At 40.3% G+C, this 27922-nt stretch overlaps 1 protein-coding gene across 7 annotated transcripts; it reads right to left on the bottom strand.

Annotated features, from left to right (window-relative positions):
- Positions 1 to 27922, bottom strand: PER2 (period circadian regulator 2). Of its 7 annotated transcripts, none has more exons than XM_082224734.1 (23): positions 27590 to 27922; positions 22132 to 22214; positions 19818 to 20243; positions 18755 to 18906; positions 18046 to 18167; positions 16647 to 16848; positions 15701 to 15752; positions 14859 to 14995; positions 14685 to 14763; positions 13450 to 13556; positions 12435 to 12588; positions 11139 to 11244; positions 10220 to 10354; positions 9942 to 10044; positions 9511 to 9667; positions 9271 to 9389; positions 8576 to 8779; positions 8115 to 8375; positions 6559 to 7403; positions 5196 to 5382; positions 4908 to 5097; positions 3764 to 3914; positions 1 to 3450 (listed from the first exon to the last, which is right to left on the bottom strand). In XM_082224734.1, exons 3-23 carry the CDS (start codon positions 20039 to 20041, stop codon positions 3325 to 3327), a joined length of 3813 nt encoding a protein of 1270 aa, XP_082080860.1. In that variant the 5' UTR covers positions 20042 to 20243; positions 22132 to 22214; positions 27590 to 27922; the 3' UTR covers positions 1 to 3324. The 7 variants fall into 7 exon arrangements, with proteins under 7 accessions (XP_082080860.1, XP_082080855.1, XP_082080856.1 ...); XM_082224729.1 differs by having other exon boundaries at positions 18755 to 18909; positions 27590 to 27921; XM_082224730.1 differs by having other exon boundaries at positions 18755 to 18909; positions 22157 to 22214; positions 27590 to 27921.

Here is a 27922-nt window from a genome sequence, read left to right as displayed (position 1 = left end):
TTAAAAATAAAAATTCTTTATTTACCAATTTTCTACAAAGCACGTAGTAAAAATAAGTCACGTGACAAAAAAACAATATTGCACAGTTGACAGAAAACATTGTTTGAAGATGGAAAACCCACACATTAATGAAGTTCTCTCATGGTGACCAAGTATTTTTAAGCTAAAATAATCTACAACAAATCTGGTTTCAGAATCTTGCCTAAAAAGAGAGGCTTGCAATTTAAAAAATTTATAGGAAAATATTATAGTACTATTCCTGTAAATAAAATAGGTTTTAAAACGATGTAGACATCTTTATGAAACCAGCCATTAAAGGATTTAACAACTTTTCTCCCTGGCCTCTCAAAATCGTCGTGAAAATGACCACACATACACGTTGCAGATGTCTACAAAAATAAATTTACACCCATAAGTCCTATACTAAATACTAAACCACACTTGTTACACCAGTAAGCTTCAGAGAGGGCTTGGCAGGTATGGTGAGACTCCCACCTCCAGCGCTTTAAAACATACCCTCAATGCCATTTCACAAGGCTGCTTTTGAAGCTCTCATAGTAGTTTCACCATGCAGTGGGTGGCTGCTATAAAAGAAGAAAGTCACAAGCCCAAAGTTCTGTGGAGTGTGGAATTAATCACATGACACTCTGAATTTTGACACTTTTAAGCACTGAGAGTTTTCCAGGCGATTTAAAAATTACATGTAAAGCCTGTGTATAAGTGACCGCAGAATCAGAATTTAAGTACATGCCATTCAATAAAGCTTCCTTTCCTCAAAATGGCCCTCCTTGTGTTATGGTAAAAATGACCAATTTAAGTGCAACAGGATATACACATGTTGATGTGTGAGCAGCATTAATAAGTTCAATTACCTAGTTTACAATGAGGAAAAACTACATCAGGCAGGGTTAATAGCTACATGCAGATAATGCCACAAGTTGCTCTGAGAGAAGGTTGCAGATAAAGCAAGTATTATTTACCTCTTTCCCAAAATACAAAAATTAGAAGGCACCAGAGCAACAGAAGCAAGCTGAAAATCAAGATACTTAGGGTACCCCATGATGTCTGTCCTCTTGAAATCTGCTTGTACAATGGGACTTATGGTTTCCCTCCCTACTGTAATCCCCTCCAATATACTCCTGAGTGTTCACCAACCCCCTCAAGCAGCTTTTTGGGGTACACGAGGGAAGGAGAAGCCCTGCTAATGCTGCGTTGGATTTCACCCTTATTTTATACAACTCACAATTAAGTTGTGCAATTTATTGGTTCAGATAAAGTTGATTGTGAGCTGATTGCGGAAGGCAGACTCACATTCAAAAACGCCTACAAGCTTCTGACTTAGCAGGAAAGCTTGGAAACAGCCACCATCATCACAGCAGCCACCCAGGAATAAATGAACCCATGATTATCCTGAGACCACTTCTCTTTGCTAAAGCATAGGTTACAATATGCTGTCGGACTGTATCTTTGGCTCAGAGGACCACTGGCCAGATCTTGTCTGACAGGTCTTATGTGTTGGTATCAAGGATGGCATGACAAGATTCTTGGACACATAGATTAGTATGCAGATGTACATTTATGTCTATTTTATTTTACTTATTAAATTTTTACACTGCCCTTCATCCAAAGATTATAGGGCTGTTCCCAACATAAAAATGAGAACACAAACTACATGTTAAAAGGAAAACAAAGCAATAACCCCCCCATACATTTAAAAGGCCATAGAATGTTAATCAGCCCAAGGCCTGGACGTTTTTGCCTGGAGCTTAAATATGTGTAATGAAGGTGTTATGCCAAACTCCCTGGGGAACAATTACAGAAAAGGCCCATTCTTGTGTTGTTGCCCTCCAGACCTCTAGTAGAGAGAGCACATGAAGAAGGGTCACAGATGATAAATGCAGGGTCTGGGTCAGTGCAAATGGGGAGAGGCAGTCCGAGTTAAATAAAAGTGATTTTTATCCCGTGACTAACTCCTGAAATCAGCTCTGCTATTCAGCAACAAACAGCATTTTCTATACAGTACTAACACTTCAGTCTTTGGAAGTTAACTTTAGGGGCACAAATAACAAAAGTGATAAATCTAAAAAAGCTTGAAAATGAACTGAATGCAGTTACGGATATCAGATGTACATTAACACTCCAGTTACAGATGGCTTTCTAATATAATTTTATACCATTCTCCACACCACAAGAGGCCACAATGCTAATGATATATAGTCAATGTAGTATAGTTAAAGTGACTACTGGGTCAGTGGAGAGGAAATTGCCTGTAATCCAGCAGGTAAGAGAGTGCCAGTTGTTTGAGAAGGCAAAGAGGAGGGGCAATTAAAAGCTGAAATGTGTTCTGGTCATGTTGAGCCATGTTTCCTCAGTGGAGGACTCCTTCACTTAACTTATCCTCTTATTTAAATATATGCAATCATTGCAACTCCCAGATTATTGTTTATAATGCCAGCTAAATCAGTCTTAAGATTAGTTTCTCCCATTTGGGAAAATAGCTCCTTTGGTGCAGAACGCCAACCTTCAAGGGGTAATTTTGTTTTTTTGGATACTAGCAATTTTTTGTATGCTTCTCTACAAGATTGTTTCTGAACTGACAATTACTGATGGCTGATAAAATATGGGAATTAGTGGGAAAAACATCAATTAAAACATTTAACAAACAAGTCACTGATGCATATTTCAAGAATAATTTATTATAATTTTGGCTCATAGATCATTGAAAAATAGGATAGGAATGGTTCAACACTGGTGTGGGGTGGGCGGGCCGCCAGGGATTTTTCATGCATACAACCTTTTTTTAAAGTAGCTAAACAAATTACTGGATAACTTAGAAAGGTGAAAATATTGGAGACAGTAAGTATCAGAATACCGATGGGATTGGGTGAAATTAGGTTTGGGAAACATGCACGATTTTATCCGCTAACCTGAAATTCATTCAAAACTAGAAAATATGCCATATATTTCTAAATTATGTGTCACTGAAAAAAGCAGTCTGAAAGAATTTTTTAGGATGGCACAATATTTTTAAAAATTCTTTGCTGTATCCATTCAGGCTCCGAGTATATCCTCCATAGTTTTAAATAATGGATATTATACTTCTTCAGCAATGACTGGTTGAGGGATGCAGCCTCTCAAAGAGATTAATCACAAATGACTTTTTTCTAGAACAAAAAATCCATTTGCTTTATATAAAATTAGATCCATTTCACAAGAAACAAACTTAAAAACCCTGAAGATCTAATGATGTACTGCAATAGTTATAAAGCAGATCATGTTCGAAATGGATCTTCATGGATTAAACATTTTCACTGTTGACTTGGTTCAGGGTAGTCGAGCTATTCCCCCCCCAATGGCTTCATTCATTTCATTAAGCTCCATTTTATGGATTTCTTCTTCATCTTGTGCATACAGTCTGCTGTTAACATTTTCTTCACAATAAATACACTCCTTCAAAAAAAACAAGAAAAAAGTAACTCATATTTCCTCCCTCAGTGGCATCTTGTAGTTTGACATGTTACTAGAAATACCCAACAGCATGAATTTCAAAAGTGTCTCCCATACTATGTCTGAAATCTTGTGCACACAAACCTGGGAGTAAACCCAGTTAAATACAATGCGACTTGATTCTGCAAAAACATGGTTAGGGTTTACACTGCAAATATGGTTCCGAGTGCTCCAACTCTGTGATTTGAGTACTCTTTAGTCTCAAATAGAAGTTAATACTTTTATACTGAAAGAAGAAATAACCATTGAAACATACCGAATTAGTAACAGCCCCCGGTAGTCCACCCTTCTGAATCCATGGATGCACTTCAAGTAGCTCTCTCTTTTGCTCCTCCGTAAATTTTGGCTGGAACATCTGCATTTGTTTCAGTTTCAGTTTGTCGTCTTCTAAAACAGTTTCTAAGTTTCTGAAGTAAAATACACAAACAAACCCCTTTCAGGTCTTCAACTACCCGAGCGTGCACATTTTATAAATAGTTGATTACTCTGGAGCTCAGGCTTCCTGCCATTGCAGGTATTATGCCAAGCACCCAAATGCCAAGTTCCACTTTGTCTGAGAAGGTAAATTAAGTTGAGGGAAGTAGGAGAAGATCATCCTTAGCACATTTGCTAAGGCCACATCTGCACTAGACATTTAAAGCACTATTATACCACTTTAACAGTTGTAGCCTCCCCAAAAGAATCCTGGGAGCTGTAGTTTGTTGCTACCGAGAGTTGTTAGGAGACCCCATTTCCATTAGAGAGCTACAGTTTCCAGAGTAGTTTAACAATCAACCCCTCTTCCCCGGAAATTCTGTCAATTGTGGCTCCTTAGAGTCTCCTAACAACTCTCAGGACCCTAAACTGTAAAAAGTCAGCCCCTACATTCGTGTAACACAGATTCTGCATGTTTTGACCACTGGAAGACTTATATGCCAAAGCATAGGGAAGTATATGTAAATCAACAAATCAAGGATATCCTTAGAAAAACAAGAAAACTGATTGTCAGCTATGTTGGGTGAATGGAACTGATCATCAAGAATTAACAGCTCCTTACAATTGCTGAGTATGTAAAAAGAGAATCAAGTATTTCAGGTGTTTGTGTGGACTTTCATGTTATACAGAATACTTCAAGAAAAGGATGGTTATGAATGGAATACACACACACACACACACGAAATTATTGGCATTTGAAATTGACACTAACTCACTTCATTGTAAAGAGGATGGTTTCCCTATTTTATTATATTTCTGTATATTATATTTCTACTTGTTAATTAAGTTTGGTTAAATTGGAGGAAAGAGGCAACAGAAAGAAGTTCTGAGAAATGAAATATTTTAGTGCTGTTTCAAGTATACATCTACTTGAAATGGCAGTTCACAGTGAAAGCTGCTTTAAGTCTGAACTAACGTTGAATTACCGGGAGGGTATCTGGTAAGTCATCATAACAGTGTCATCTGTGTTTGCCATCAGCCGCCAGATGGGATCCTGGAGGACATATTTAATGAACTGCTCATTTTCTTCCAGTTCTGATTCCTTTGTTTTCTGATTGTTTTCTGATGAGTCAATGCTCCCAAAATATTTGCTGGTATGACTTGTTTCACTACTTCCTTCAGAAACAACAATAAAAAAGGTGTGCTTTTAATTATGGAGAACAGATTTTTCATTGAAATAGGCCATGATTTCTTAACCGCACACATGATGTTACCTGTTCCACTGCCTGACATGCCGCATCCATTTGAAACTGAGCCTAAGGACTCAGCAGCTGCTGAAACACCACTTCCTGACAAAGCAGACCCAGTGCCTGAACTTGCATCTTCCTGGAGTAAAATATCAAGTAAATCACTAGATACAGAGAAGGCATCGCTATTTTGAACTTCCATTGGCGATCCAACCTGAACAGTGAAAGAACAAAACCACAAAAAACAAACTGTCAATTCAAAAGGTATTTTTTGTTGTTCATAACTCCAGTTCCTAATCTAAGATTATGCAACAAGATGCTGGTGATGTATTACATTTGTATACCACCTCATAAATACAAGGAAGACAAAGGAGCTTGTGGTGGACTTCAGGAGACAGAAGAGCAACGTCCAGCCACTTTTGATTGATGGGGTCTGTGTGGAGAGGGTAACAACGTTCAGATTTTTGGGCATTGAATTACAAGAGGATCTGTCCTGGAGTGTCAACACAAGGGGGCTTGTGAAGAAGGCGCAGACTGTACTTTTTGAAAATACTAAGGAAAAACCATCTTCCGCAGAAACTGCTGCTTGCCTTCTATCACTGTGCCATTGAGAGCGTGCTTACTTATGGCTTATGTGTGTGGTACGGAAGCTGTACTACCCAGGACAGGATGGGGTTGTGCAGGGTTGTTAAGGCAGCAGAGAGCATTGATGGCTGCCCACTCTCCACCTTAGAGCAGATTTATGCCACAAGGTGCCATAGGAAGGCACTGGACATAGTAAAAGATCCATCGCATCCTGGTCACTGTCTCTTCGAGCTCTTGCTGTCGGGACGGAGATACAGGATGATGAAGACAAGAACGAGCCGTCTTAAGAACAGCTTCTTCTCCAGAGCGATCTTGGCCCTGAAGGGGAAGCCCGGACTTTGAAAGTCATCTAATTTCCCTTGCTGTATTATACTGTATTGTTTAATTAGTGTTTTTATGGAGCAGTCAAGTAATTTCGTTGTCCCCAAAGGGGGCAATGACAATAAAGATATTATTATTAATTATTATTATTATTATTATATCTGCAGGTCTCAGGATGGCTCACAGGATAAAACAAGAGCTTGAGATTCATTTATAGTTGGCTATTTTATTATGGTTTGTTGTTTATTAGTGTTTTTTAAAAGGTTTAAATTATTTTGCATTATATATTTTTGTCTGTACTGTAAAATGCCCAAGATTTTCTTTACATTGGGCAACACATAAATTTAAGAACTCTAATATTAACTAGTACAAATCATCCCAAGGAACATGCACAATTTGAAAGAGCTCTCCATGTGCATAATTAGATAAAAATGTTGGCTTTTTCCAGACAGGTATTTCCCAGAAAGTTACAGACAATGCTTACAGGGGAAGATGCTTTTCTGTTGCAGTCATCTGAGCTCATGGGTTTGCTCGTCACCCCTCCATCAGTTAAAGTTCCATGGCTTCCTAGTGTACCAGCAGCACCACTTTCAGCCACTTTGGGTATTTCTTCTAATTGCAGAAGGTTCAACTGTAGAGGAGAACTGCACCTGGACTGGAACAATGGTGGTGAGGCTTGACCTTGTGGGCCAGGAGACTGTGGAGTGCATGAACGGGATTGCTCATTTCGAGATTCTACAACAGTGGTCTTTTCACTCCCTGCCAGTGGATTATAGTGGAACGGTTGAGGTGGGAATGTGTTTGAGGCAGTGAATGGAGGCTGTGCTGTAAACACTGCTTGGGAAGAGAAAGAAGGCTGAGCAGGAAAGCTAGGTGGATCAGGATAAAGTGCTTGAGGGATCCCATTGTTCATTGGAGGATACATGTAGTTGGGGAGTACAAGTGCTACCACTGGAGTCATCAGAGGGTTGGGAAACTGTGATAATGGCAAGTGACAGGGATTTCCCGAGTCCTGCGATTCACTGAAAGCAGAAAGAGGCGCTTCAGGACCTGGTGGCACAGTTCCTGTTGGTGGAAAAACTGGAAGTGGGTATGTAGACATAACTGTAGGAAAAGGCATTCCTGGATAACTTGCTTGAGAAGTATCTGACGGAGACCAGGCTGTGCTATTTGGGACAAGCCGTGGAAACCTGTGTGGAGGTTTGGTACCAGAAGTTGTGCTGTCTGAAGAATTGTGTGGCTTCTGTCGTTTTGGCTTAGATTTCCTGTTCTTCCCATTTTTCTTCCAAGACTGATCTACTCCAGAGCCATGTCGTGGTCCATGAACACCTGGAGAGAAAGGCAGAAAATCTATTCAACAATGCATCTAACTTTTAAAAAGGGTGACATCAATACTCAAGCACATCTTTCGACCAAAAAGCTATTTCCTGTAAATTCTAGATACGTGGAAACTGGCTACTGCTTATAAGCAGAAGAGAGACACTATGCACACATTTAGAGAGACATTCTTTTCTTCACAGTTACCAGTGGCAGAACTGGTATTTAAATGAGGTTCCAGTTCTAAGTTGTGGGGAGCCCCAACACAAATCATGTCTCTTCCGCCATCTCATTAATCCTGTGTTCCACACGTTATGACAAACCTCTAAGCTAGAAGAACAGCACAATCCTATGCATGCTTGCTCAGAAGTAAGCCTCACTGTACCCAGTGAGCCTTGCTCCCCAACATGTGTATTTAAGAAAGAAATTACCTTCATTCTTCTGCACACAGTAGCAAATCATGTCCTCTTTAAGTCACGGAGAAGGGGAAAACTATGCATCACTGATGATGTGAGTTTAATCCCACATCCACCTGCTTAATACTTCTAAGGTTGCATATTGAGTTTCTGGAGCAACCGATTGTCAGCCAACTACAATTTGGTTTGATAGTAAAACTGAACTTAACTAAGCACCCTGAACTGCCTATGCACATTTGCAACTAACTGACAACGGGTTTCTTTCATTCAGATGGTGTTATGAGGCTATAAACAAAGAGAGCCGTACCACGGTTACCAGGTTGTCCTTTGGGTCTTTCTTGAAAGTAGTAACTGCAATTATATTGAAAAATATGGAACTTTTTGATTTCTTTACATTTGGTCAGAAAGCTCTGCTCTTCTTTTTGTGTATGCACAGCAAGGACTTCCTTTGTAAGCCCCAATTTCTTAAATGACTCTTTTTCTTGATTCTTTTGAGTAGTGGTAGATTGTGGAGCAATAAGCTGACTCTCCATGGGTTCTGTTCCACTGGGACCATCTTCTATTATTTCTAAAAACAAACAAAAACATTTAGGGGAAACAAAGTGAAATGTTGATCTCATTTTCATCTAATCAGAATTTGTTCTTCCAAATTCGCATGATCTGTCTTCTCGTGGTTCACTTCTACATAAAATAGAGCACATAGTCATTCTTAAAATCTGATTTATAAAAGTCTATATTCCTCTTAGAAACTGTAAAGCAGTACTGTACCTAGTTCAGGCTGTGTTTTTTTGTCTCCAACATGAACTATGGTGCTGCTGTAGCTGCACTGACTGGTTAAAGATACAACGCTCTCTGGCTTGCCAGGCAAAGTTAAAGAAGTTAAGTGAGCACCAACAACAGCAGAAGCATTCGATTTCTCAGGTATCTCCAACTCCGTAGGGCCTATGTGGGATTTTGACAGCACACTTTCTTCTCAAATACCAACATATAACAACACAGAGATACACACACACACACAAAGAACAAGAAACGTATAAATGTAAGTTTCTCAAGACAAAATAAATGTGACGGCAAGTGAAGCATATAGCTCAGGTCTAACTAAATTGCTTTGAGGAGTCAAACACAGTTCCCACCTCTACTTAACATGACAAGTGATACTGACTGACAAATTTTTATACAGTGCATTATTAGTGGAAGCAGTGGAGGCTGGTCTGTTAGGCAAATGGGGCACTGCTCCATCAACCTCAGTCTGCCCTCAGCCAGCCCCCACCTGCCTGTCTTCTTACTTGTTTACAACCGGTCAGGGAATGACTGTGCCTGTCATTGGCTCTGGTGCCACCTGCTGTTGGTCTCCATGCCTTCCACCCCATCAATCCCAGCAGGAACCAGCCAGCACTAAGTGGGACTTACTTCTGAATAAACATGCATAGGATTGCATTACAAATTCGGTTAACAGTAAATACCTGTGGGTGTTTTAATGTCATGCCTTTTCTCTCTAAGCATATCAGAATTCAGTGAAGCAGCGTTTGAGGAAGGCTGTGATTTCTTCACTGCATCACCTGCACTGCAGCTTTCCAAATACCTACAAGTCAAAGCAAAAAACCCCAGAAACCCTTGGTTAAAAACACACACCCTGATATTCTTAGAAATAATGTTGTCAGTTCCATATAGCCATTGCTTTAGTGGAGTGGAATGTTGTTCACCTGATAACACTGTCTAAACAGCTGATCTGCTGATATGAATAAACAGGTTGCTCTCCCCAAGCCAGTTCTTCTGCAGCCAAACTCCTCTGACAAGCCATTCCAACAGCATCATTTTCTGCTGGATGAGTAGCACTTTCCACGTGGTCACTGGATTTCACTGTGTAACAGAAACATCCCAAGAATGTTTATATATGGACCTTTCAAAAGCCAGGGAGCTGCTGAATGCACTCCTGGGAACATAGGTAGGGGCTTTAAGTATGAGCATGTGAGAGTTTCCAGTCTACAGCAAAGCTGTTTGTGCAAAATGACAACTACAAACAGGGCTGGGTTGTGTGCACTTGACCACACATTGTGGACAAGGTATTCCTGGTTAAAGCTAAACTATTGGAGTTATTCCAAAATCTGATTCCAGATTAACTTGGCTATCATACCTGCGTATTTTTTCTCACTTTCAAGCTTTGATCTGGAATTGACGAAGACGTGCTCTTTATTTTTGGCCTCACGTCCATCTTTACAAATACCTTGAGAAGAGTTCTAGAGTGAAGATTTAAAACAAACAAACGAGTTACTGAAAAAACTTACAGTAAGCCATACATGGTAATTGTTGATTGGGGTGAATGAAGAAGGTATTAGACTTCTGTTAGAAAAACCCCCAGGGTCAATTTCCCATTAGACTGAAACTATTAAGATAATATAATGAAAATCTTACAGGCTTGGGTATCCTCTGGGTATCTTCATTATTGTTCCCATTACTGTCACTGGATGAAGCCACACTCATTAGGTGCTCATGTGATCCATTGCTTCCCAAACTTCCATAGCCACTAGAGCCACTGTTATGTACAGGCTAAATATAAATATATACACACACATTTTCAACAGAAAAGAAAATGACTAGCTGGAGTCTATATACTGCAAATATTCTGCATACTGTAACTAGTAAGAATCAACCAAGCAATCGAGCAATTCAAGAATCAAGCAAGCTATCAAGAAAGTCGATAAGTTTTTCCTCATATTCAAGAAATAATTTTAGAATCGCACCTAGAACCTGCATCTTCACAGACACAACCTCCTGTATAGGCAGACAGTGATTGCAGGGATATATTTTCATGATAAAACAGGATAACAGGATAAGCCAACATTCTAGTTAAGAGAATGAATGTCATTTTGCAAATCACCCGCAGCATAGGTGGCATGACACACCTGGGAAAATGCAAGTACTATCAGTAAGTCCATGCTCCAGAACAGAAATGGGGCAAAAATTGAGTCAGCATACCCACAAAACCCCAGTTGTTCTAGTTTATGGTGATGTAATCCCACTAATTTCAAGGTGGGAAGTCCAGTTTTAGTATCGCCTGAGCCTTCTTGTCCATAAACCTACAGTCAACAGAACTGCTGAAATGAATAATACTGCAGTGGCTGAAGTAATGAGAAATTTCTTAAATAATTGAGAAAAGAAACCCAATGTTAACTTCTAGGTCAGAATTCTACAAACAAGTATCTAAATACTTTGTAAGCCTACATTACTTTGGGACAAAAAATTATGAACATTTTACCTTATAACAGTCTTCTGGAGGAGACCCCAGAGGTTTAGGTAAATTTAGATTTAAAACACAGTAATGAAAGTGTACCTGTAATAATAAGCGATATATTTGCTCTGTAATTTCTTGGATGCTAGGGTGAAGGATTTTTTCTTCTGCGCACTGAGGTGTAAACACATCTTCGTTCAAGGGACCACTGTAAAAATCATTAATAATATCTAGAATATGACAAATGCTTTTGTTTCAGTTATATCAGCCCTTGTTTTTCTATTGCATCTACAAACTTTTAAACTAATAAAATATTCAGGCTTACTCACTCCAAACATGACTTCTTCATTCTGAAGTAATTCTTGACAAGATTGGAAAGATCTGCAGCACTTATAAGTTTCTTGTTAAAAGCATTTACTTTATAGCACATATTTAAAAGAGCAATTTTTGTGTGTACCCTCCCCCCTCAACAAATCTATGTTCCGAAATATGGTTGCAAATAGATTCCATTTTCTTATGTGTGAACTTTGCATGCTCCACACATTTGACAAACGTCTCCATAATTACCAGTACTAAATACACAGAAGCAAAAACCCCAGAACTATCCCAAATGTAGTCAGATATTATCCAATTATGACCGGTAAAGCATTTTTGAGCAGTGGCCATAATGTATAGCAATTATTATTGCATGAATGTTCGAGATTGAATGGAGGTGGTTCTTGCTACTACTAATATGAAAGCCAGCAACTGTTAGTAGAAAGGTTTCCAAAAGTTGTGAAATATCCGTATCATAGGGGAAGCAGATGTTTCAACCATTTAATTGGCACACTGCCATTCTGCAACTGCATGAATAACTTTTAAAAATAAAAACAGGTGCAGGAGCCTGAACTGGATTTGGACCCTGTCGTGAAGTGGGGAGTAATGGAGGAATTAATCCTTTGTCCCCCAATCTGGATCAGGTCCTCTGCACTTGCTATTTTGTACTTGAAGAAAGGTGCCCATTAACACCAATAGAAGTGTTTCTTCAATGCAAATAGCACATGAGCCCACCCACCTCAGATCAGGTCTGGACTTGGAGTGTGTGTGGGGGGGAGGGTTAAAGTCCCCCTTATATCTGCCAGCATCTTGACCCAGAATGGGCACTCCGCACCTGTTATTTACTTTTAAAAAGCCATTCCCATAATTTCTGGTTATATAATGGAATCTGTTTCCGAAGATGTGTAGATCAGCTCTTAAAGAAATTTTTTTTTGGGGTGGGCAGCACTTCCAATAGGTTGTTGCTACTCAGGTAGTTGTGGAAATTGGGTTTCCACATTATTCTTTTCAGTATTTAAGAGACCAATCTCAAATAATTCATGACACAAGAACCTTCATTTTTATTACCACTTATTTACTTACGTTCTAACTTTGTGTCTTCCAATTATAAAAGAAATCTTTCGACTCCAGGGATTGATGAAACTGGACCAGCTAGTATCCAGAGTTATGTATTCACCATTTCTGGTGCAGAACCTGATTGGTGAATAATCAAATGGCTGTCCACCACACTGAAGAACTGTAACAACAACAACAAAAAAAAATTGATTCAAATTTCAGCTTTATTGTAGAAATAGTTACAATTTCTCATTTTAAGTGATCCAAGCATTTGTAATTCCCAAGATTTCACATTGCAACATTTAAATAAAGGTATCAAAATTAAATGTGCTTGAGAACTGGACTACTGAAAATTCACAGCTAAGCATTACTCTATTTTAAAATGCTTCCCTAATTATTAATCTTATCTATTTCTGAGTGGGGTAGGGGAATTTGTGGTGGTCTTAACATCAACATGGAATCAAATGGGGCTATGGGTGTACAAGAGTCAGTGAATAATGTGAAAACACCAGATGTTATAAAAGTTTCAGAACTAAGCAGATGTAGACCTGGATGGGAGACCCATGTACAACCTAAAACAATAAAAAAAATTAGAACAAAATATATGGGTGCAGTAATAACATATTACTCCTAATTTAATACAGTGGTACCTTGGTTTACAAACTTAATCTGTTCCAGAAGTCTGTTCTTAAACTAAAGTGTTCTAAGCCAAGGCGTGCTTTCCCTTAGCAGTGAGGGGCTCAATTTACACACACTCAACAGGAAGCAAAACATGTTCTGCTTCACAGACCAAAACACCTACTTCCGGGTTTGCAGCGTTCTTAATCCAAGTTGTTCATAAACTAAATGTTCTTAAACCAAGGTACCACTGTATGATCTAGCTCATGAGTCTACAATAAACAGTGTGTGTATGTTTTTATGATCTAATAATCAGTAGAGCAATGAACTGATTAAAAGTTACCAAAAACTATATGAGGATCCCTCATCCTTTATTGCCCCCAAACCTTCATGAAAAACACACTATGCAAAAGGAGTCACCTACTTTTTTTGTGGATTGCTATCATTAAAGGTCTGTCACTTGGATGAAGATGTACTAAGACAGGAGTTCCAATTAAGTCCTGAGGCAAGTATCCCAACAAAGGCACCGCTCTAACAACAACAAAAGGTTAAATAATCATGAAGCAAAATACATTTAAACACAGCCTTAAGTTCATTTACAGACTTTGTTGAAATAAAAACAGAATGTTTGGACTTGTATCAGGCTTAGTTCTGCAAACCAATAAGCGGAACCTAAATATTATTGTGTAATATTTACGACACTCTTTTCTGTGCTAATTGTCAGGACGTAAGAGGCAATTATGAAGCACGCAACCTCCGAAAAGTCTAGTAACTCTAGCAGTTGTGGTCACCTGCGATAAACCAAAGTGGTTTGCCAGGTGGGGCAGAGCTAGTACATTGGCTTCATGGCAGGAGGGTCTCTCTTGCTTATCGGGGGGTGGGGGTGGGGAGCAGGCGAGATGGCAAGGAGGTCAGCACAGCAACACACTGGTGCCTAAAACAAAGCAAGATTCTAGGGGACTTATATAGTGCAGACAAGAATATACTATACAAAACAGAAGCAGCTCACTGGGTGGGGTGGAGTCAGTATGCCAACTTCCTGGCAGGTGGGTTGCAGCTGCTTATCAGTAGCGGGTGAGGTAGTGGGGGGGGGGGTTGGCATGGTGAAAATGCACCATCAGAAGCACCAGATTGACTATGCCAGTAGATTTACACCACAGCAACCTTTCCCCTGCCTCACCTTTCTCCCTCCTGGTAAGCAAGAGTGATCCACCTACTGGGACGATGGCGTAGTAGCTCTGTCCTACCCAGCAAGCTGCTATAGTGACCATCTCCCCCCTTTTCCTACATAGAACAAGGTATCAAAATAAGATTAAGTTATGCAATTTCAGTATGAGTAAATAAAGAAAAAAGGAGCTAAGAGGTCGTCCTAGAAATGCATCCCATCACTGTTTTGAAGAACATTTCAAGAAAATGGGCATCAGAAAGACCTCTCCTGTCCCTAATGCAATACGGGTCAAACATGGATCAAATTCACAATTAGATTCACTAAGAGCTATTATTATTTTTTAATATCCTCATTATTTAAACAACTGCAAAGGTATCCCACCGAGGACATTTCACTATAGTTACACATCAATATTTCCTACCCATTTTTGCATTTTAGTCAATACTACAGCTAAATACACAACCATGCATATCATAGTTTTAGTAGTTCACCTTTCATCTACATCTTGGAACAAACAACTTGGGGTGTGTGTAGTTGTAAATATCCTTTTATTAGAAGGAATTCTGGGTGCTGAAAGGGAAAAGAAGGACAAGGTTTGTAGAACTAGAGCATTTGTATGAACAAGATGCTTTATTTCAAGCACAAAATAATTGCTGTATTATTACCTTCATAACCGGAGTGGACCTTTTCTGCAAGCAACACACAACAAAGCTGATCATCTTCATCTTGTACTTTGATAAGGTATGGAGTCATACGAAATGGGTGGTAGCAGATCTCACTAGTATGCTCCTCTTTCCCTGCACTAAAAATTAAAAGAAACAACAGTTGAGTTCTTATAGTTTGCATAGCCCCCAAGCAGAATAAGGTATTTGGTAGGTGAATCTAAGCGATGGGCTTTGGATTATGCTACTTCCATGCACATATGGGGACTCTTAAACCCTCCTCCTTACTAAAGCATCCTCTGAAAAATCACCGGTGAAAAATCAAGAGACTCTCCAAGGTGACACTCTAGGAAGTGCAAGGAAAGGAAAAAGGGCAACCCCCCGTTTTCCATGACCATCTATGTGCAAGGGCCATTAGGCCTTATTATGTGAGAAGCAATACTTACAGCAGTGGCCAGTGAGGCGGTGAAGGTGGGACTCTGTTGCTGTTCTCCTGGTTTCCCAACACAGGAGTTACAGTCGCTTACCGAGGGGAAGAAGGGGGGAGGGGTAAGTTATGGGGAGAGAGAGGTGGTGGAGTCACTCTCTTGGTAAGCAACCCACTGTGTTGGGAAGCCGGGAGAGCAATAGAACCCACCTGCCCCACCTCACTTGCCACTACTGAATATGCAACAGCCTAGAAAGTGCTTTTTGTGGTGACATCTTAAACTGTAAGGTCTATTCAGCTTTTAGTGAGGATTCTGGAATTCATCTTTGTAAGTCGGCTAAGCCACATACCAATGAACATAAACAGATTGAAGCAAAACATCTGTTAGTCCCCACGCTGACTTAAAATTTTGCCTCACCTGATGCGGCAGAAAAAAGACTTTTCCTCCATGCACTCCTGGGTGGTAGACTCTATAAAAATATAAAAGTATGAAAATGACTTTATAATCTACAGTAACAGAAAGAAGTGTATACTCTGAAAGTCAGAAAGATGTCCCCTGTAAATACTCAGCTGAAAACAATGCAAACACAGAGTAACTGGCAGAAAGGTGCCTTTCTTCTTGTTATTTTAGTGCAGTTAAGAGAACCCTACATTGTGTTTGCACCAAACTAATTTATCTAATACTAGATGTAGTTGTTAAAATAGGTTTTCAAAGCTATGAGAGAAAATTCATATTTTAAAAACTGGAAGCTCCTCCCTGTTCAAAGTTGCTACCTCTCAGTATCTCTCAGGGCATCAGAAGACTGGGAAGTAATGGCATGAAGGTTGTTGTTCTATTCTGAACAATACTGTTTTAAAAGCTGGACAGAGTATATTCACATTAACTGTATGACGTTCCAGTGAAGGGACTGGAATAATATCAAAAGTAAAGTCTTGTTTTGCCAAAGAATTGAACGGAAGTATGCACAAAACCAACAAAAAATCTTCTGGGACCTTAAAAACTAATACACTTACTGTAACAAAAGCTTTCCTCACCCAGAGTCCAAACAACTCAATGAAGTATGCTCAGCCCCATGAAAGCTTCTGCCACAATAATTTTTTTCATATTTTTTTAAGGTACCACAAGGCTCCTTGTTGATTTTGCAGCAACAGGCATACACAGTGACCTCTCTGGAGCATGTAAGTACAGTGCTTAATCATCCTATTAGCCAGATGAAATGAGACAAAACAGATCAGAATATAAAATATTCGTATCTAATAGCTGCAAATGACTGTGCCAATTAAAAAGAGCAAAACACTAAAGCAACTGGCTCAAATGCAGATGAGCAGTGGGGGGGGGGGGGCAACAATTTAAACACACTTACCAACTCCATTGCAAATAGTCCAGGATGGCAATCTGTATGGAGTAGTAGAGCTGTAGAACACACTGACATCCTGAGGTGCCAGAAACTCCACAAATTTGGCATTTTTAAATACATCTTTCTTACAGTGGAGAATAGAGGCAGCCTGATCGGAGATGTACAGAATTTTCCCAGTAGCCAAAGAAACAGCTACAGCAAACATATCCTTAAAAAAAACACAATAAAGCACCCAAAACATAGTAAGTCAAAACTAGTTTACTCAGGGAAAATGTTAAACAGAAGTTTTGTGAGCTACAAATATTCTAAAGTAATGAGACATAGTAGGTTTACATTTTTTCTTGATAAGAGTATTAGTATTTACCTGCATATTTATCAATGATTTTTTAACAAAAATGTGGCAGTTGTAATCTAAAGCATATTTTCTTAGATGCCACACCAGAAGAGTAACTCCATATAAGATTGTGTGGGGTACTCCAAGCAGTCATCAATACAATCTTCTTTGCCTCTTCTCCTTCTTGCAGATTGCATTTGCACTTATCTGCGACAGACTTCCCATTTACTTAGAAAGAATAGGTTCCAATGGCTTACTCTTGACTTTTAACTATGGTTACACAATTATGAATGTTGAGTCTAATTAGCCCCAAGTGTTTTTCTAATGCTACTGAATTTCCTCTGGAAGCACTCAAAAGGCTGCAAAATAGTGCAAGATGGAAAGTCACAGAGATCCCCCATATATCACTGAAACTAGACCAAGAGCATTCTCTGTTCACAATGTGACAGATGGATGCTTTACCTAGGAAGGCAGTGGTTTCCTAGATTTTATTTTTCATTTCCTACAATGTTATCCTGCCTTTCCTCCCAAAAGCTGAAAGCAGCATGGGGATCTGGATTGCTCACCCCAATGTAACCTCACACAAACTGTGTGTAGAAGACAGGCTGCCCTGGGGTCATCAGTGATCTTCACAGGCAAGAGGGAATTTGAACCTACATTTCATAGACCAGGTTTAACACTTTAACCACCACACCACACTGTCTGTGACGTAACACAGTGTATGCTGTTATTTGATTTAGAAATACAGTGGTACCTCAGGTTAAGTACTTAATTTGTTCCGGAGGTCCGTACTTAACCTGAAACTGTTCTTAACCTGAAGCACCACTTTAGCTAATGGGGCCTCCTGCTGCTGCCGCGCCGCCAGAGCACGATTTCTGTTCTCATCCTGAAGCAAAGTTCTTAACCTGAAGCACTGTTTCTGGGTTAGCGGAGTCTGTAACCTGAAGCGTATGTAACCCGAGGTACCACTGTATAGAATCTGTGATTATTAACAACCATGAATTTCTGAAACTCCCAGTTCAGTCTTTTAAAAAATCATTTGCACGTGTGTTCATGGGCAAGGATACTCACTGCATTCTTCATGATGTATTCTGTAGTAATGTTTTCAACATCTTCCACAGTATAGGACAATACATCAAGGCCACATGGATAGCTTTCATTAGTCATCAACAACTGGTAATATTCTTCATTGGCTACAGGAGAACAAAGTTTATATTTTGAATAACACTGTTTAAATTAAATCATATTCTGTAAAAATACATGGTAGTCTAATTAGAACAGAAAAGTAGCTCAGGAATATGCACTCTACCATCAAGGTTTCCAGAGGCTTAAACAAACATTAAGAAAAGACAACCTCTTCTATATATCTTCAGGTTGCTAAGCAGGTAGATGGTAATACCCTCCCCCACCTTGGGTTATGACACCAGCTCTCAGGTGGCAGGTAAGGCGAGAGAGAGAGAGAGAGAGAGAGGGTCTAAACATGCAAGTGGTATCTTGTTTTAGAGCAGTTAATTTGAAATTTTTACTCTGCAATGCTTTCATACTGTTCATCTGCAATATATATTCATACTGAATAGATATCAAACAAGTGCCACGCTAGTGTTTTAGCTGAAGAAAGACCAAGAAGAGGAAGGTTATGACAAATGAAATGTTCCAGGAATCCAACCAGTATACCAAGAGACACAGTTATTAATTCAGAATCTCTCTTGCTGCTTCCTACTGAAGTTCAACAATGAAGTTTAAATTTCACTGATTCAACAGAAAGGTCTGATATAGTTACCTCTAACTTGCTTAATGCTTCCAAGTGCATACTTCAGAGTTGCCAGGATACTAGGTTTGCCTTTGATCCTTTTATCAGGAGGAAGATGCCTTTTTAATTCCTGCAATGTTTTTATTAGTTCCTTCTGGGTTTTAGATTTAGATGGTAGTTCGCTGCTAGACAACATGAACAAAAACAATTCTGGTTGAAATGTAGCTTTGTATTCTACAAAGCCCAAGTTCTTAATGTTTATTACTTAAGAGAGCAAAATGATTAACTGGATGCAGACTGGGTATACATTGCTCTTAAGACTATTGAGATTTATAATTATTTCTTCCTTACATGGAGTGTTTGTTCATATAAAGATCTAAAAGATGTGTGGTATGATCATTCTTAATTTACCGTTATTTAATATAAAAGAGATTACTTGAGAGAAGACCCAATAGAATTAATGGACAAGACTAATTTAGGTCTCTATTTCAATGGGTGAGATCCAACTGCAGCAGCCGTTAGTGCAACACAATACTTGTAGTAGAAGCCCTATTCTTAATGTAGTAGGGATGCCCTCGTGGGATTTCACAGGTCAGTCTGACTTCCTGTGAGATCTCATGACAGCATCCCTACTGGTCCCAGAGCCAGCACATCAAGCAGGCCTTGCCTTAGAAGCAAGGTAGAGAGCTTAAAAGTTATTTTGGTGCCTGGTAACCCAAGAGGACACAGAGTGAAAAGAACATTCAAACTCTGGCCTTGCTTTCTGTTCAGCATGCCGACTCTGGTCCCTCTTCACTGTTCATGGCAGCCCAGCTCCAAGGGAAACATGCTTTTGACTATAGCTGACTTTTGCGTATACACTTTACCCTTGGAACCGAACCCCCTCATAAGATGTGAGCATGTTACATTTCAAGTTAGGACTTAAAAACCACCAACACTCTCAGTATCTCCATATAAATGACTGATGAGTGGGGCATATCCAAGGCACCATATTGGATGATTCTGTAGCTACATTAGTGCAAGTTACATATACATTCTCTCTCTCTCTCTCTAATTCATTCATACAACCAAAACTACTATGTAGCATAATTACCTTTTATAGCAGTCTAAAGATTCCATAATCATAGTTGCTTCTTTCCCATTTTCTTCACTCTCATTGCTATGTGAATCATGCCCACTGGAGTAATTTTCACTTGCATCATTTGCACTGGATCCACCATTCATTTCAATATCTTCCTGAAGGGCTTCCAAATTCTGTTCATTCTTCATTTGAATATCCATGTTTTCTGCATTTGCCATTTCCAAATAGTCACTCATTTTGAGCAAAGAACTTCAGGGTCAATGACTGTTATAAAATATTTTCAAAGAGTTCAAATTGTTTCATATAGTTCAGAATCCAGCTCCTCCGTTATAGAACAGAACACCTGTACTTAGCATAAGCTGCCGTACAGTTCTGATATTTTTAAAGCCATCTTTGTTATCAGTATTCAGCATTTTCAAATCTTACATCTGAGTTCACCTAGGAGGAAGAAAAACATTTGTTGAATGAGCATGCAAAGAACTACTGGCTGAATCTAAATGAAGTTAGTCACACTTTGGTACCACTGAAGTCAGCAGATCTTAAATGTATACAACATAGTTTGCATCTAACCCCATAAATATTAATTGTGAAAAAATGTGTTAATAGTCTGGTTGTATCAACAAAATCAGTATATTGTTGCAGGTCATATGGTACATAATCACTTTAGATTTTCTGGTTCACCATTTCTATATAAATGATGGAAGGTTAGAGAAATTGTCCAAAAGCACTTTCAGAGTTTGTCTCGTTTAGGAGACTTAATATAACCCTGATGAACCAAAGGTTTATATACCCTAACTGAATTTTCTAGACATTTTACATCTTGACCCAAGCTTTCACAAACATGCAACACTCTTCTTCCCAATTATCTAGAGATGCATGCAAGATAATTTGCTTTTGGTTGAAAGAGGAATTGCACTTTATGGGCACTGCTAAACTACATGCCAACTACAAGCTAAACTCCTGCCAACCTTGCAGTTCGAAAGCACGTCAAAGTGCAAGTAGATAAATAGGTACTGCTCCGGCGGGAAGGTAAACGGCTTTTCTGTGCACTGCTCTGGTTTCGCCAGAAGCGGCTTAGTCATGCTGGCCACATGACCTGGAAGTTGTACGCTGGCTCCCTCGGCCAGTAAAGCGAGATGAGCGCCGCAACCCCAGAGTTGTTCGCGACTGGACTTAACTGTCAGGAGTCCTTTACCTTTTTAAACAACATTACTACTGCTAGCCATACTTGGATACTTTCTATTATGAAACTTACTGTACTATTCCTCTTACACCAAGAAACAGCCTTGAACCAAATAGCAGCAAGTAACAAGAGGGAATAAGCAAATAATTGGATATAAGTATTTGCAGAGCCATAAATCTATATTGAGAGATATGGTCAGCTGCTGGGATCACAACATGAAAGACAACTGTCATGCCTTACCTTATATTTTAAAAAGAAAGGTTGGCATAAATGTACCATACATCACGGTCACTCCCAGCTAGCATCAAAAAGCACAACCTAGGTCCAGAATGCAATGCAAGAAACCTTGTTTCTTCCTCTTCTAATGTTAATTCTCAGCCATTAGGATCCGGACACCTCTAGAACTATAAAATATAAGAGAAATACCTGGAATCCCACCCCAATGATGTTCTCTACAAATATTTTGGAAGCACATAAATGCCAAAGATGGTCAGTTATGCCAACCCTGTAACAAATAACTATTTAGCCTTTCATTTACAAAAGAGCACTAATATCTGATTGTCCTTAGACCTTCATAGTTTCCAATTAGATTTTTCACTGACAAGTGGATTTTTCAAGCAACCTCTTGATGTATTTTTTAATAACTCTGGAACAAAAGGTATGAGAAGGGGGAAAAGGCATTACAACATAAACTAGGTTTATACAGAAGTACCCATTAAATCCAAAAAATGTTACACTATAAAATAGTTTCTAACAGATATAGAATTAATCAGAGCTCAAGAGCAGATAGCATTTTAAGACCAGTGTGGTATTTACAAAGGAAAGTACTTATTCCCCCCCAAAACACACACACTAGCAATTTTTAAAAATTATCTTATTCATTTAATAAAATTTATACACCACTTGATTGTAAAAAAAATCAAAGCGGTTTCCAAAAAGATAAAACCAAGAAATCAGAAAAAAATTACAATACATGAAAAGTTTTTCATTAAACAAAAAATTCAAAACATTTAGACTAATTCCTAAGCGTACTTTAAGAGGATGTGAGTTCCACTAAACTACTCAGTCATCAAGGTATCAGATGTATGTGTGTTCTTATTATAGTAAATTAAGAATTAAGGATTTTAAAGATTGAAAACATACCAAGCACCTGCTTTAGGGGACACACCTTCTTCACGGGCTTCGAGTCAATCAAACGGTTCTTTAGAAGAGAGCAGAAGTCGCACCTGTAGCATTAACAAAGACAGTTGTAAATTGGCAGTTTTTGCAATGAAAAAATCCAAACAAACTTTAAAAAAAAAAATTCCTTCCAGTAGAACCTTAGAAACCAACTAAGTTTGTTATTGGTATGAGCTTTCGTGTGCATGCACACTTCTTCAGATACACTGAAACAGAAGTCACCAGACCCTTATAGTGGGAGAGTGGGGAGGGGTATTACTCAGAAGGGTGGTGGGAATGGTGTGGTAAAGGGTAAAGGGTGGCTGATAGGTGTGGTAAACCTGTTGACGACTTTCTGTTATAGTAACAGGTGTAGATTTATTTATTTTCAATCACTCCCACAGTACAATTCAAATAAAATATGGACCATTATATGCAGACATTTGCTTTCTTAACACCACAGTGCAACAATGAAATTGACAACTAACCAGCACCTTATACTAGAAAAGTGCTGACCACTACATGCTTCCAGCTAAAACTCAGAAATAACACACTGCCTCCAGCCAAGCCTTACAACATAACCATATTTGTTTCAGTTACTGGGACAGGGATTTAAATAAGGAAGATGCATATTAGAAATTAATGCATCAACATTTTTTTTTAGGAAGAAGAGTGATCATTGGTACATTCAGGCATGGCTAACATTTTAACATGCCACTTCTTTTTTTATAGAGGCATTCATACCTCTTGTAGGAGCTGACCAAGCACCTATCTCCTGAAAATCCAAGTCTCCTACTCAGGTTTGCAACATCAAGCATTTAATGCAAGTTAATATTCTAATACCATTTCCTGCTTAATCAAGAAAAACTAAACTTTAAGTTCAAATGGTTCCACCATTTTTGTTTGCATTCCTCAAAAGAAATAAAGTGGAGATGTAACAGATCTGTTAAATTGCCCCCCGTTACACCTAAAAACAAAGGCTGCATCCCTACCAGGTACAATGGTACCTCCGGTTACGAACTTAATTCGTTCCGGAGGTCTGTGTGTAACCCGAAACATTTCTGAACATGAGGCGCACTTTCGCTAATGGCACCTCCCACTCCTGCTGTACTGCTGGCATGCAACTTCTGCTCGCATCCCGGGGCAAAGTTCGCAACCGGGAGCATCTATTTCCCGGTTAGTGGAGCTAGTAACCTGAAGCATTTGTAATGAGGACGATATGTAACACGGGGTTCCACTGTATTGTTCATTATAACCATCATTAACTGACAATGGAAAGCTGTGCATGTTTGCTCAGAAATAGGTCCCATTGAGTTCAAAAGAGCTTTCCTCCAGGTAAGTGGGTATGGCAGCTTTTGCCAGCCTGGACCCCTCCAGGTGTTTTGTACTACAACTCATGCACAACCTTACTAGCTGGGGCTGAAGTGAGTTGTAATCCAAAACATCTGGGGGGAACCAGGTCAGCAAATGCTGGTAAACAGAACTGCACTCACAGTTTGCCAATAGTCTTCAACAGCAGACACATCTTTCCATCTCAGAACCATCTCCAGATTCTCACTACAGATACTATAAGAATGAATTGGCTTGTTGCTATGTTACTTAGTAACTAGGCCTTTTTGGCAATGAAAACCAGTCTGTCATAGGTATGTGCCATGTGTTTACATAATAGCTTAACGACAAAATGGTTTCACTGACTCAGCTATGAGCAAGCTACATTTGTTACTAAAATCATCTTTGCACACAAATAGGTCTATGACCAATCCTCTACTTGTCCTTTCTATCATATGCTTCTGTATGTTCAATGTATGTTTAAATGAAAAGCTGTCAAGAAACACCAATATTGTAACATTTGTTTTCAAAAGAGAACCATTCTTACAAATGAGGTAAGGGTTTTCATAAAAGGAAGCTGAAAAGGTAAATTAAAGATGTTATTTGACCTGCCCCAAATCTGACACTTTAACCCCTTAATTATATTGGATTTCAGTGTAAAGTCTTGTCCAAATGACGAAACAAGAGGGCTCCACAAATTCTGTCAAAACTGAGAAAGCAAGTGTTCTGTACATTAAGGCCAACACATTTAAATACGATAAGAGTGGGAAACTAGGGAGAGAAAAAACTGATTAAGGATAAGGGACATTGCAGAGAAGTTGAATGAGTTATTTGCATCTGTCTTCTCTGCAGAAGATACAATTTGAAGTCATTATTTCAGGAATGGTATCTGAAGAGCAGAGTGAAACAGTGACAACAGATGAAATTCTCAGACTTGGCAACAAAACTAAGAATTAGAAAGTCACAACACAGAATGTATTGGAAACGACAGGCAAATTAGCTTAAAGATTATATACATACACACACACACACAGAGAGAGTGCATACACATATAGCAGAACAAACCTCACAAAAAAGAAGAATCAGCATGGATTTTGCAAAGCATAGTCCTGCCTTACCAAACTTTTCAGTTCTTTCCCAGTGTCAACAAGCATGTGAATGGGAATTATTTGACAGACATTCTAGTCATGGACTTTCAAACAGCATTTGACTAAGGTTTTCATTAAAAAAATCTGGGTCTTCTTATGGCTCACTATCTTCTGACAATTGGCGAAGCAATGATAAAGCAACTTTCCCCGCCTTTCAGAACCAACACCATTGTTAAAATCAACTCTGAATTACAAAAAAAAAACAAAAAAAAATCATGAATCCTAAGTCAGGCAACTGAAAAGGATCTCTAACTAGCAGGCTTTTAATGGGAAATCAATAGGGGGGGATAGTAGACGGCACCAGTGGTTTATTATGAAAACCACAAGCCTCAGGCCAGGGCCTTGTTAGGCTGTATGAAAATCCAAGCCTGGTCAGAACAGCTTCAATTCCATCATCAAAAAATAAATAAATCAAGTGCAGGGCCAAGTACAGATATTCTCAAGTACTCTGCCACCTTGCCATGGGCCACTTGAATGGACCTCGTAGATCACAGCCTGAGAACCTCTATTGCAGAGCATGACATGATTGCCTCTTTTTGATCCAGGATATATGAATCCCAAAGTATAGGGGGTAGGGGAAAAATAAGAGCACTGGGAGAAAGTGTTGCCAACAAAGAAGAAGTTGCCAACTGGGAGAAGAATTGCCAACAAAAATAGATAAGATGTCATACAAGTTTACTGAAGTTGCTGAAAATATCAGCTTCTAGTCTTTAACAGAATAAGTTTTGTTCAGCCCAAATGCCCATCATTTGCTCCCCATTTTGTACTAGAGCTGACCACCATCTTAAAAGTTTCCAGTTCCACGTTTGTCTTTCTACTACTAAAGAGCTTTCAAAATTCCACTTCTGTGTTTCATAAAAAGCAGCAAGGTTCTTCCTTGTAATTCCAGGCCACAAGTACAGTTACATAAATGACTGTGTCAGAGGCACACAAACAGCACGCCTGCTTAAAGGAACACAGCAGAAACTTGAAATATCACTTCTGATAAAAACATCTCACCTAGTTTCAACTACTAATCAACTCCACCTATCAACTGCTATAAATGATGTATCAATTAGAGCTCCAATCCTATGCACATCTACTTGTGGAAAAGCCTTATCAATAAGGTGAAAATTACTTCTGTATAGGATTAGACTACAGTACAAGTTCTTAAAGGTATTTTACATCACTGGGAAAGGCTGCAGCAGGTGTTTTCCTTGCAAATAACATTCTGAAATCCCAAACCAATGAGAATTACTCAATGCAGTATTTCTTGAAGTACTATACTGCTGCACATATACTAGTATCAGGATGTTTTAATATTTTAAAGATGAGAGTGACATGAACGTTTACTATCCAAACTAGTTTAAAAAAGCAAAATTATAAAGTCTTTTGAGAAAGCAAAAGATATAACTTACCATTCCTTCTCAACAATGCCCATTTACTTATGCTGCCCATACACTATCTATGAATAAAGCAGGTGTACTACTCTGAATTTACCAGAGGAGTACTAAAAGACGAAACACTGTATCACTTTTGTAATCTACAAAACTATTAAAAATCCAGACCAATTTAACCACTTTATCTAAAATGATAGCCATTCAGCATCAGCAAACATTTGCATAATCAATGATAAACCTAGGGACTTGCTGCTCAAGACACAACTAATCTCAGTTACATCACATCATTCTGCAATGAACTTGGGAGGCGGGGGCGGGTGGGGACCGTACAAAATTAACAAGGCATGCAACCAGCCAACGGGAAAAGTTTACAGCACCTAGAATTAAAAACACATCTTGGCTCACTGAAAGCGCAAGTGAAGCATTAAGTGTAAACCATTATTCTATCCTACCACCTAACGCTGGGCTCAAAGGATTAGAGAGAGCCACCCTGGCAACCCTTGCGCAGCTTACCTGACAGCTCGCCTCCCGCCCCCCCAAACGTACAAAGCGTGTAGTACTGCCTTCAACGGAGCCTATGCAGAGTTTGGCCACGACTGACAGACGGAAAGCAGCCCAGTGACCCAGAGGTGGCCTAAGCGATCCGGTAGTGTCAGTCACTTACAACCCCCCATGGGAATCAACTCCAAGGAGCCTTCGCCCCCCCCCATAAAATATTTGACGGGGCCGCCCCCTCCACCAGTTGATGGGCATAGTCATTCAAATGCTGTTCGCGCACCACGTCATGTGATCGATTATGCGGGGCGGGGCTCACCTCCCCCCCCCCCAATATTTTATTCCAGTTGGCGCTCCAAGGGGCTCGCTCCGGTGCGTGCATTTCAGGAGGAGTGCAGCCTTATTATGAGTAGCACACTTACACAACCCAGGCACGCGCGAGGCCACCTCTTAAAAACTTCCGCTGCATCCCGATCCCCACGTGTCCTTCGGCTGCCGCCCCCCCCCACGCCTTCACCGGGGGTCGCAAAAGCCACGCAGCTACATTACCTGCTGTACTTCACACCGCCGCTTTTCATGCCCAAGCACCTCGATTCCTTGAATCCCATTTAAAAAAGAGAAAAGAAAGACGACTCCCCCCCCCCCCACTGCCACACAACGAAACGCCTCAGAAGAGGAAACGTGGGAACCTCCTCCTCCTCCTCCTGGTTCAGATTAGTTAAGCCCCTCCATCCCACCGATACAGTGGCGTAGCGTGGGTTGTCAGCACCCGGGGCAAGGCAAGTAATTTGCGCCCCCTAACCCGTGGATTTGTGCCCCCTAACCCTAACCCCCAGATGTTGCGCCCGGTGCGGCCGGCCCCCCCTGCACCCCCCACGCTACGCCACTGCACCGATACACAGGCAGGAGACACCCCCCCCCCCCCACGAAACCAACCCAGGCATTTTCTCCCGCGCACAAAAGCAGCCTCGGCTCCACCGGCGCTGCCCGCTTCCCGCCGCCCTTTTCCTCCCGCAGGAAGGGGGTGTGACCGGCAGGGAAAAGGCCAGGCCTCCCCGCCCCCCCCAAACACCGCCAGCGAAGCTTGCTTACCCTGACCGAGGCTCCCGCGGCCCCCCCCCCCCCGCGCTCCAGCCCCGGCGGTGGCGGCGGGCGCGAGGAGCGGCAGACCCGCCGGTTATACAACGAGTGACGCTGCCTGCCTCGAAAGGGCTCCGCGGGGGCGGGAACGGGGCAGGGGAGAAGGACGGGAGCGGCCGGCAGTCCTTCCTTCGCCCACCCCTTCCCTCGCTTCTCCCCTCAACGGCTCACTCGCCGCCGCCGCCTCTTCCTTCCCTGGGAAGCGGCCCCCTCACAGCCCGGCCAACTCCGGGCTTCATACCGTCAGAAACGTGACCGTGCCTGAGGGAGCCCGCTCGGGCGGGG

The sequence above is a fragment of the Podarcis vaucheri genome, assembly GCF_965113315.1.
Source record: "Podarcis vaucheri genome assembly, chromosome: 5".
NCBI classification, from domain to species: Eukaryota; Metazoa; Chordata; class Lepidosauria; order Squamata; family Lacertidae; genus Podarcis; species Podarcis vaucheri.
This window is presented reverse-complemented; position numbering and strand designations above follow the sequence as displayed.

Bases quoted from the DNA above. Each gene is read 5' to 3' on its own strand.
- PER2 (XM_082224729.1), bottom strand. From the start codon at position 20,041: ATGAGTGACTATTTGGAAATGGCAAATGCAGAAAACATGGATATTCAA. The intron at 18,910-19,817 runs GTAATTATGCTA...CATGTTGTCTAG, and splicing joins TCTTTAGACTGCTATAAAAG to CAGCGAACTACCATCTAAAT. The intron at 8,376-8,575 runs GTACAGTACTGC...GTTTGTTTTTAG, and splicing joins AAAAACACAGCCTGAACTAG to AAATAATAGAAGATGGTCCC.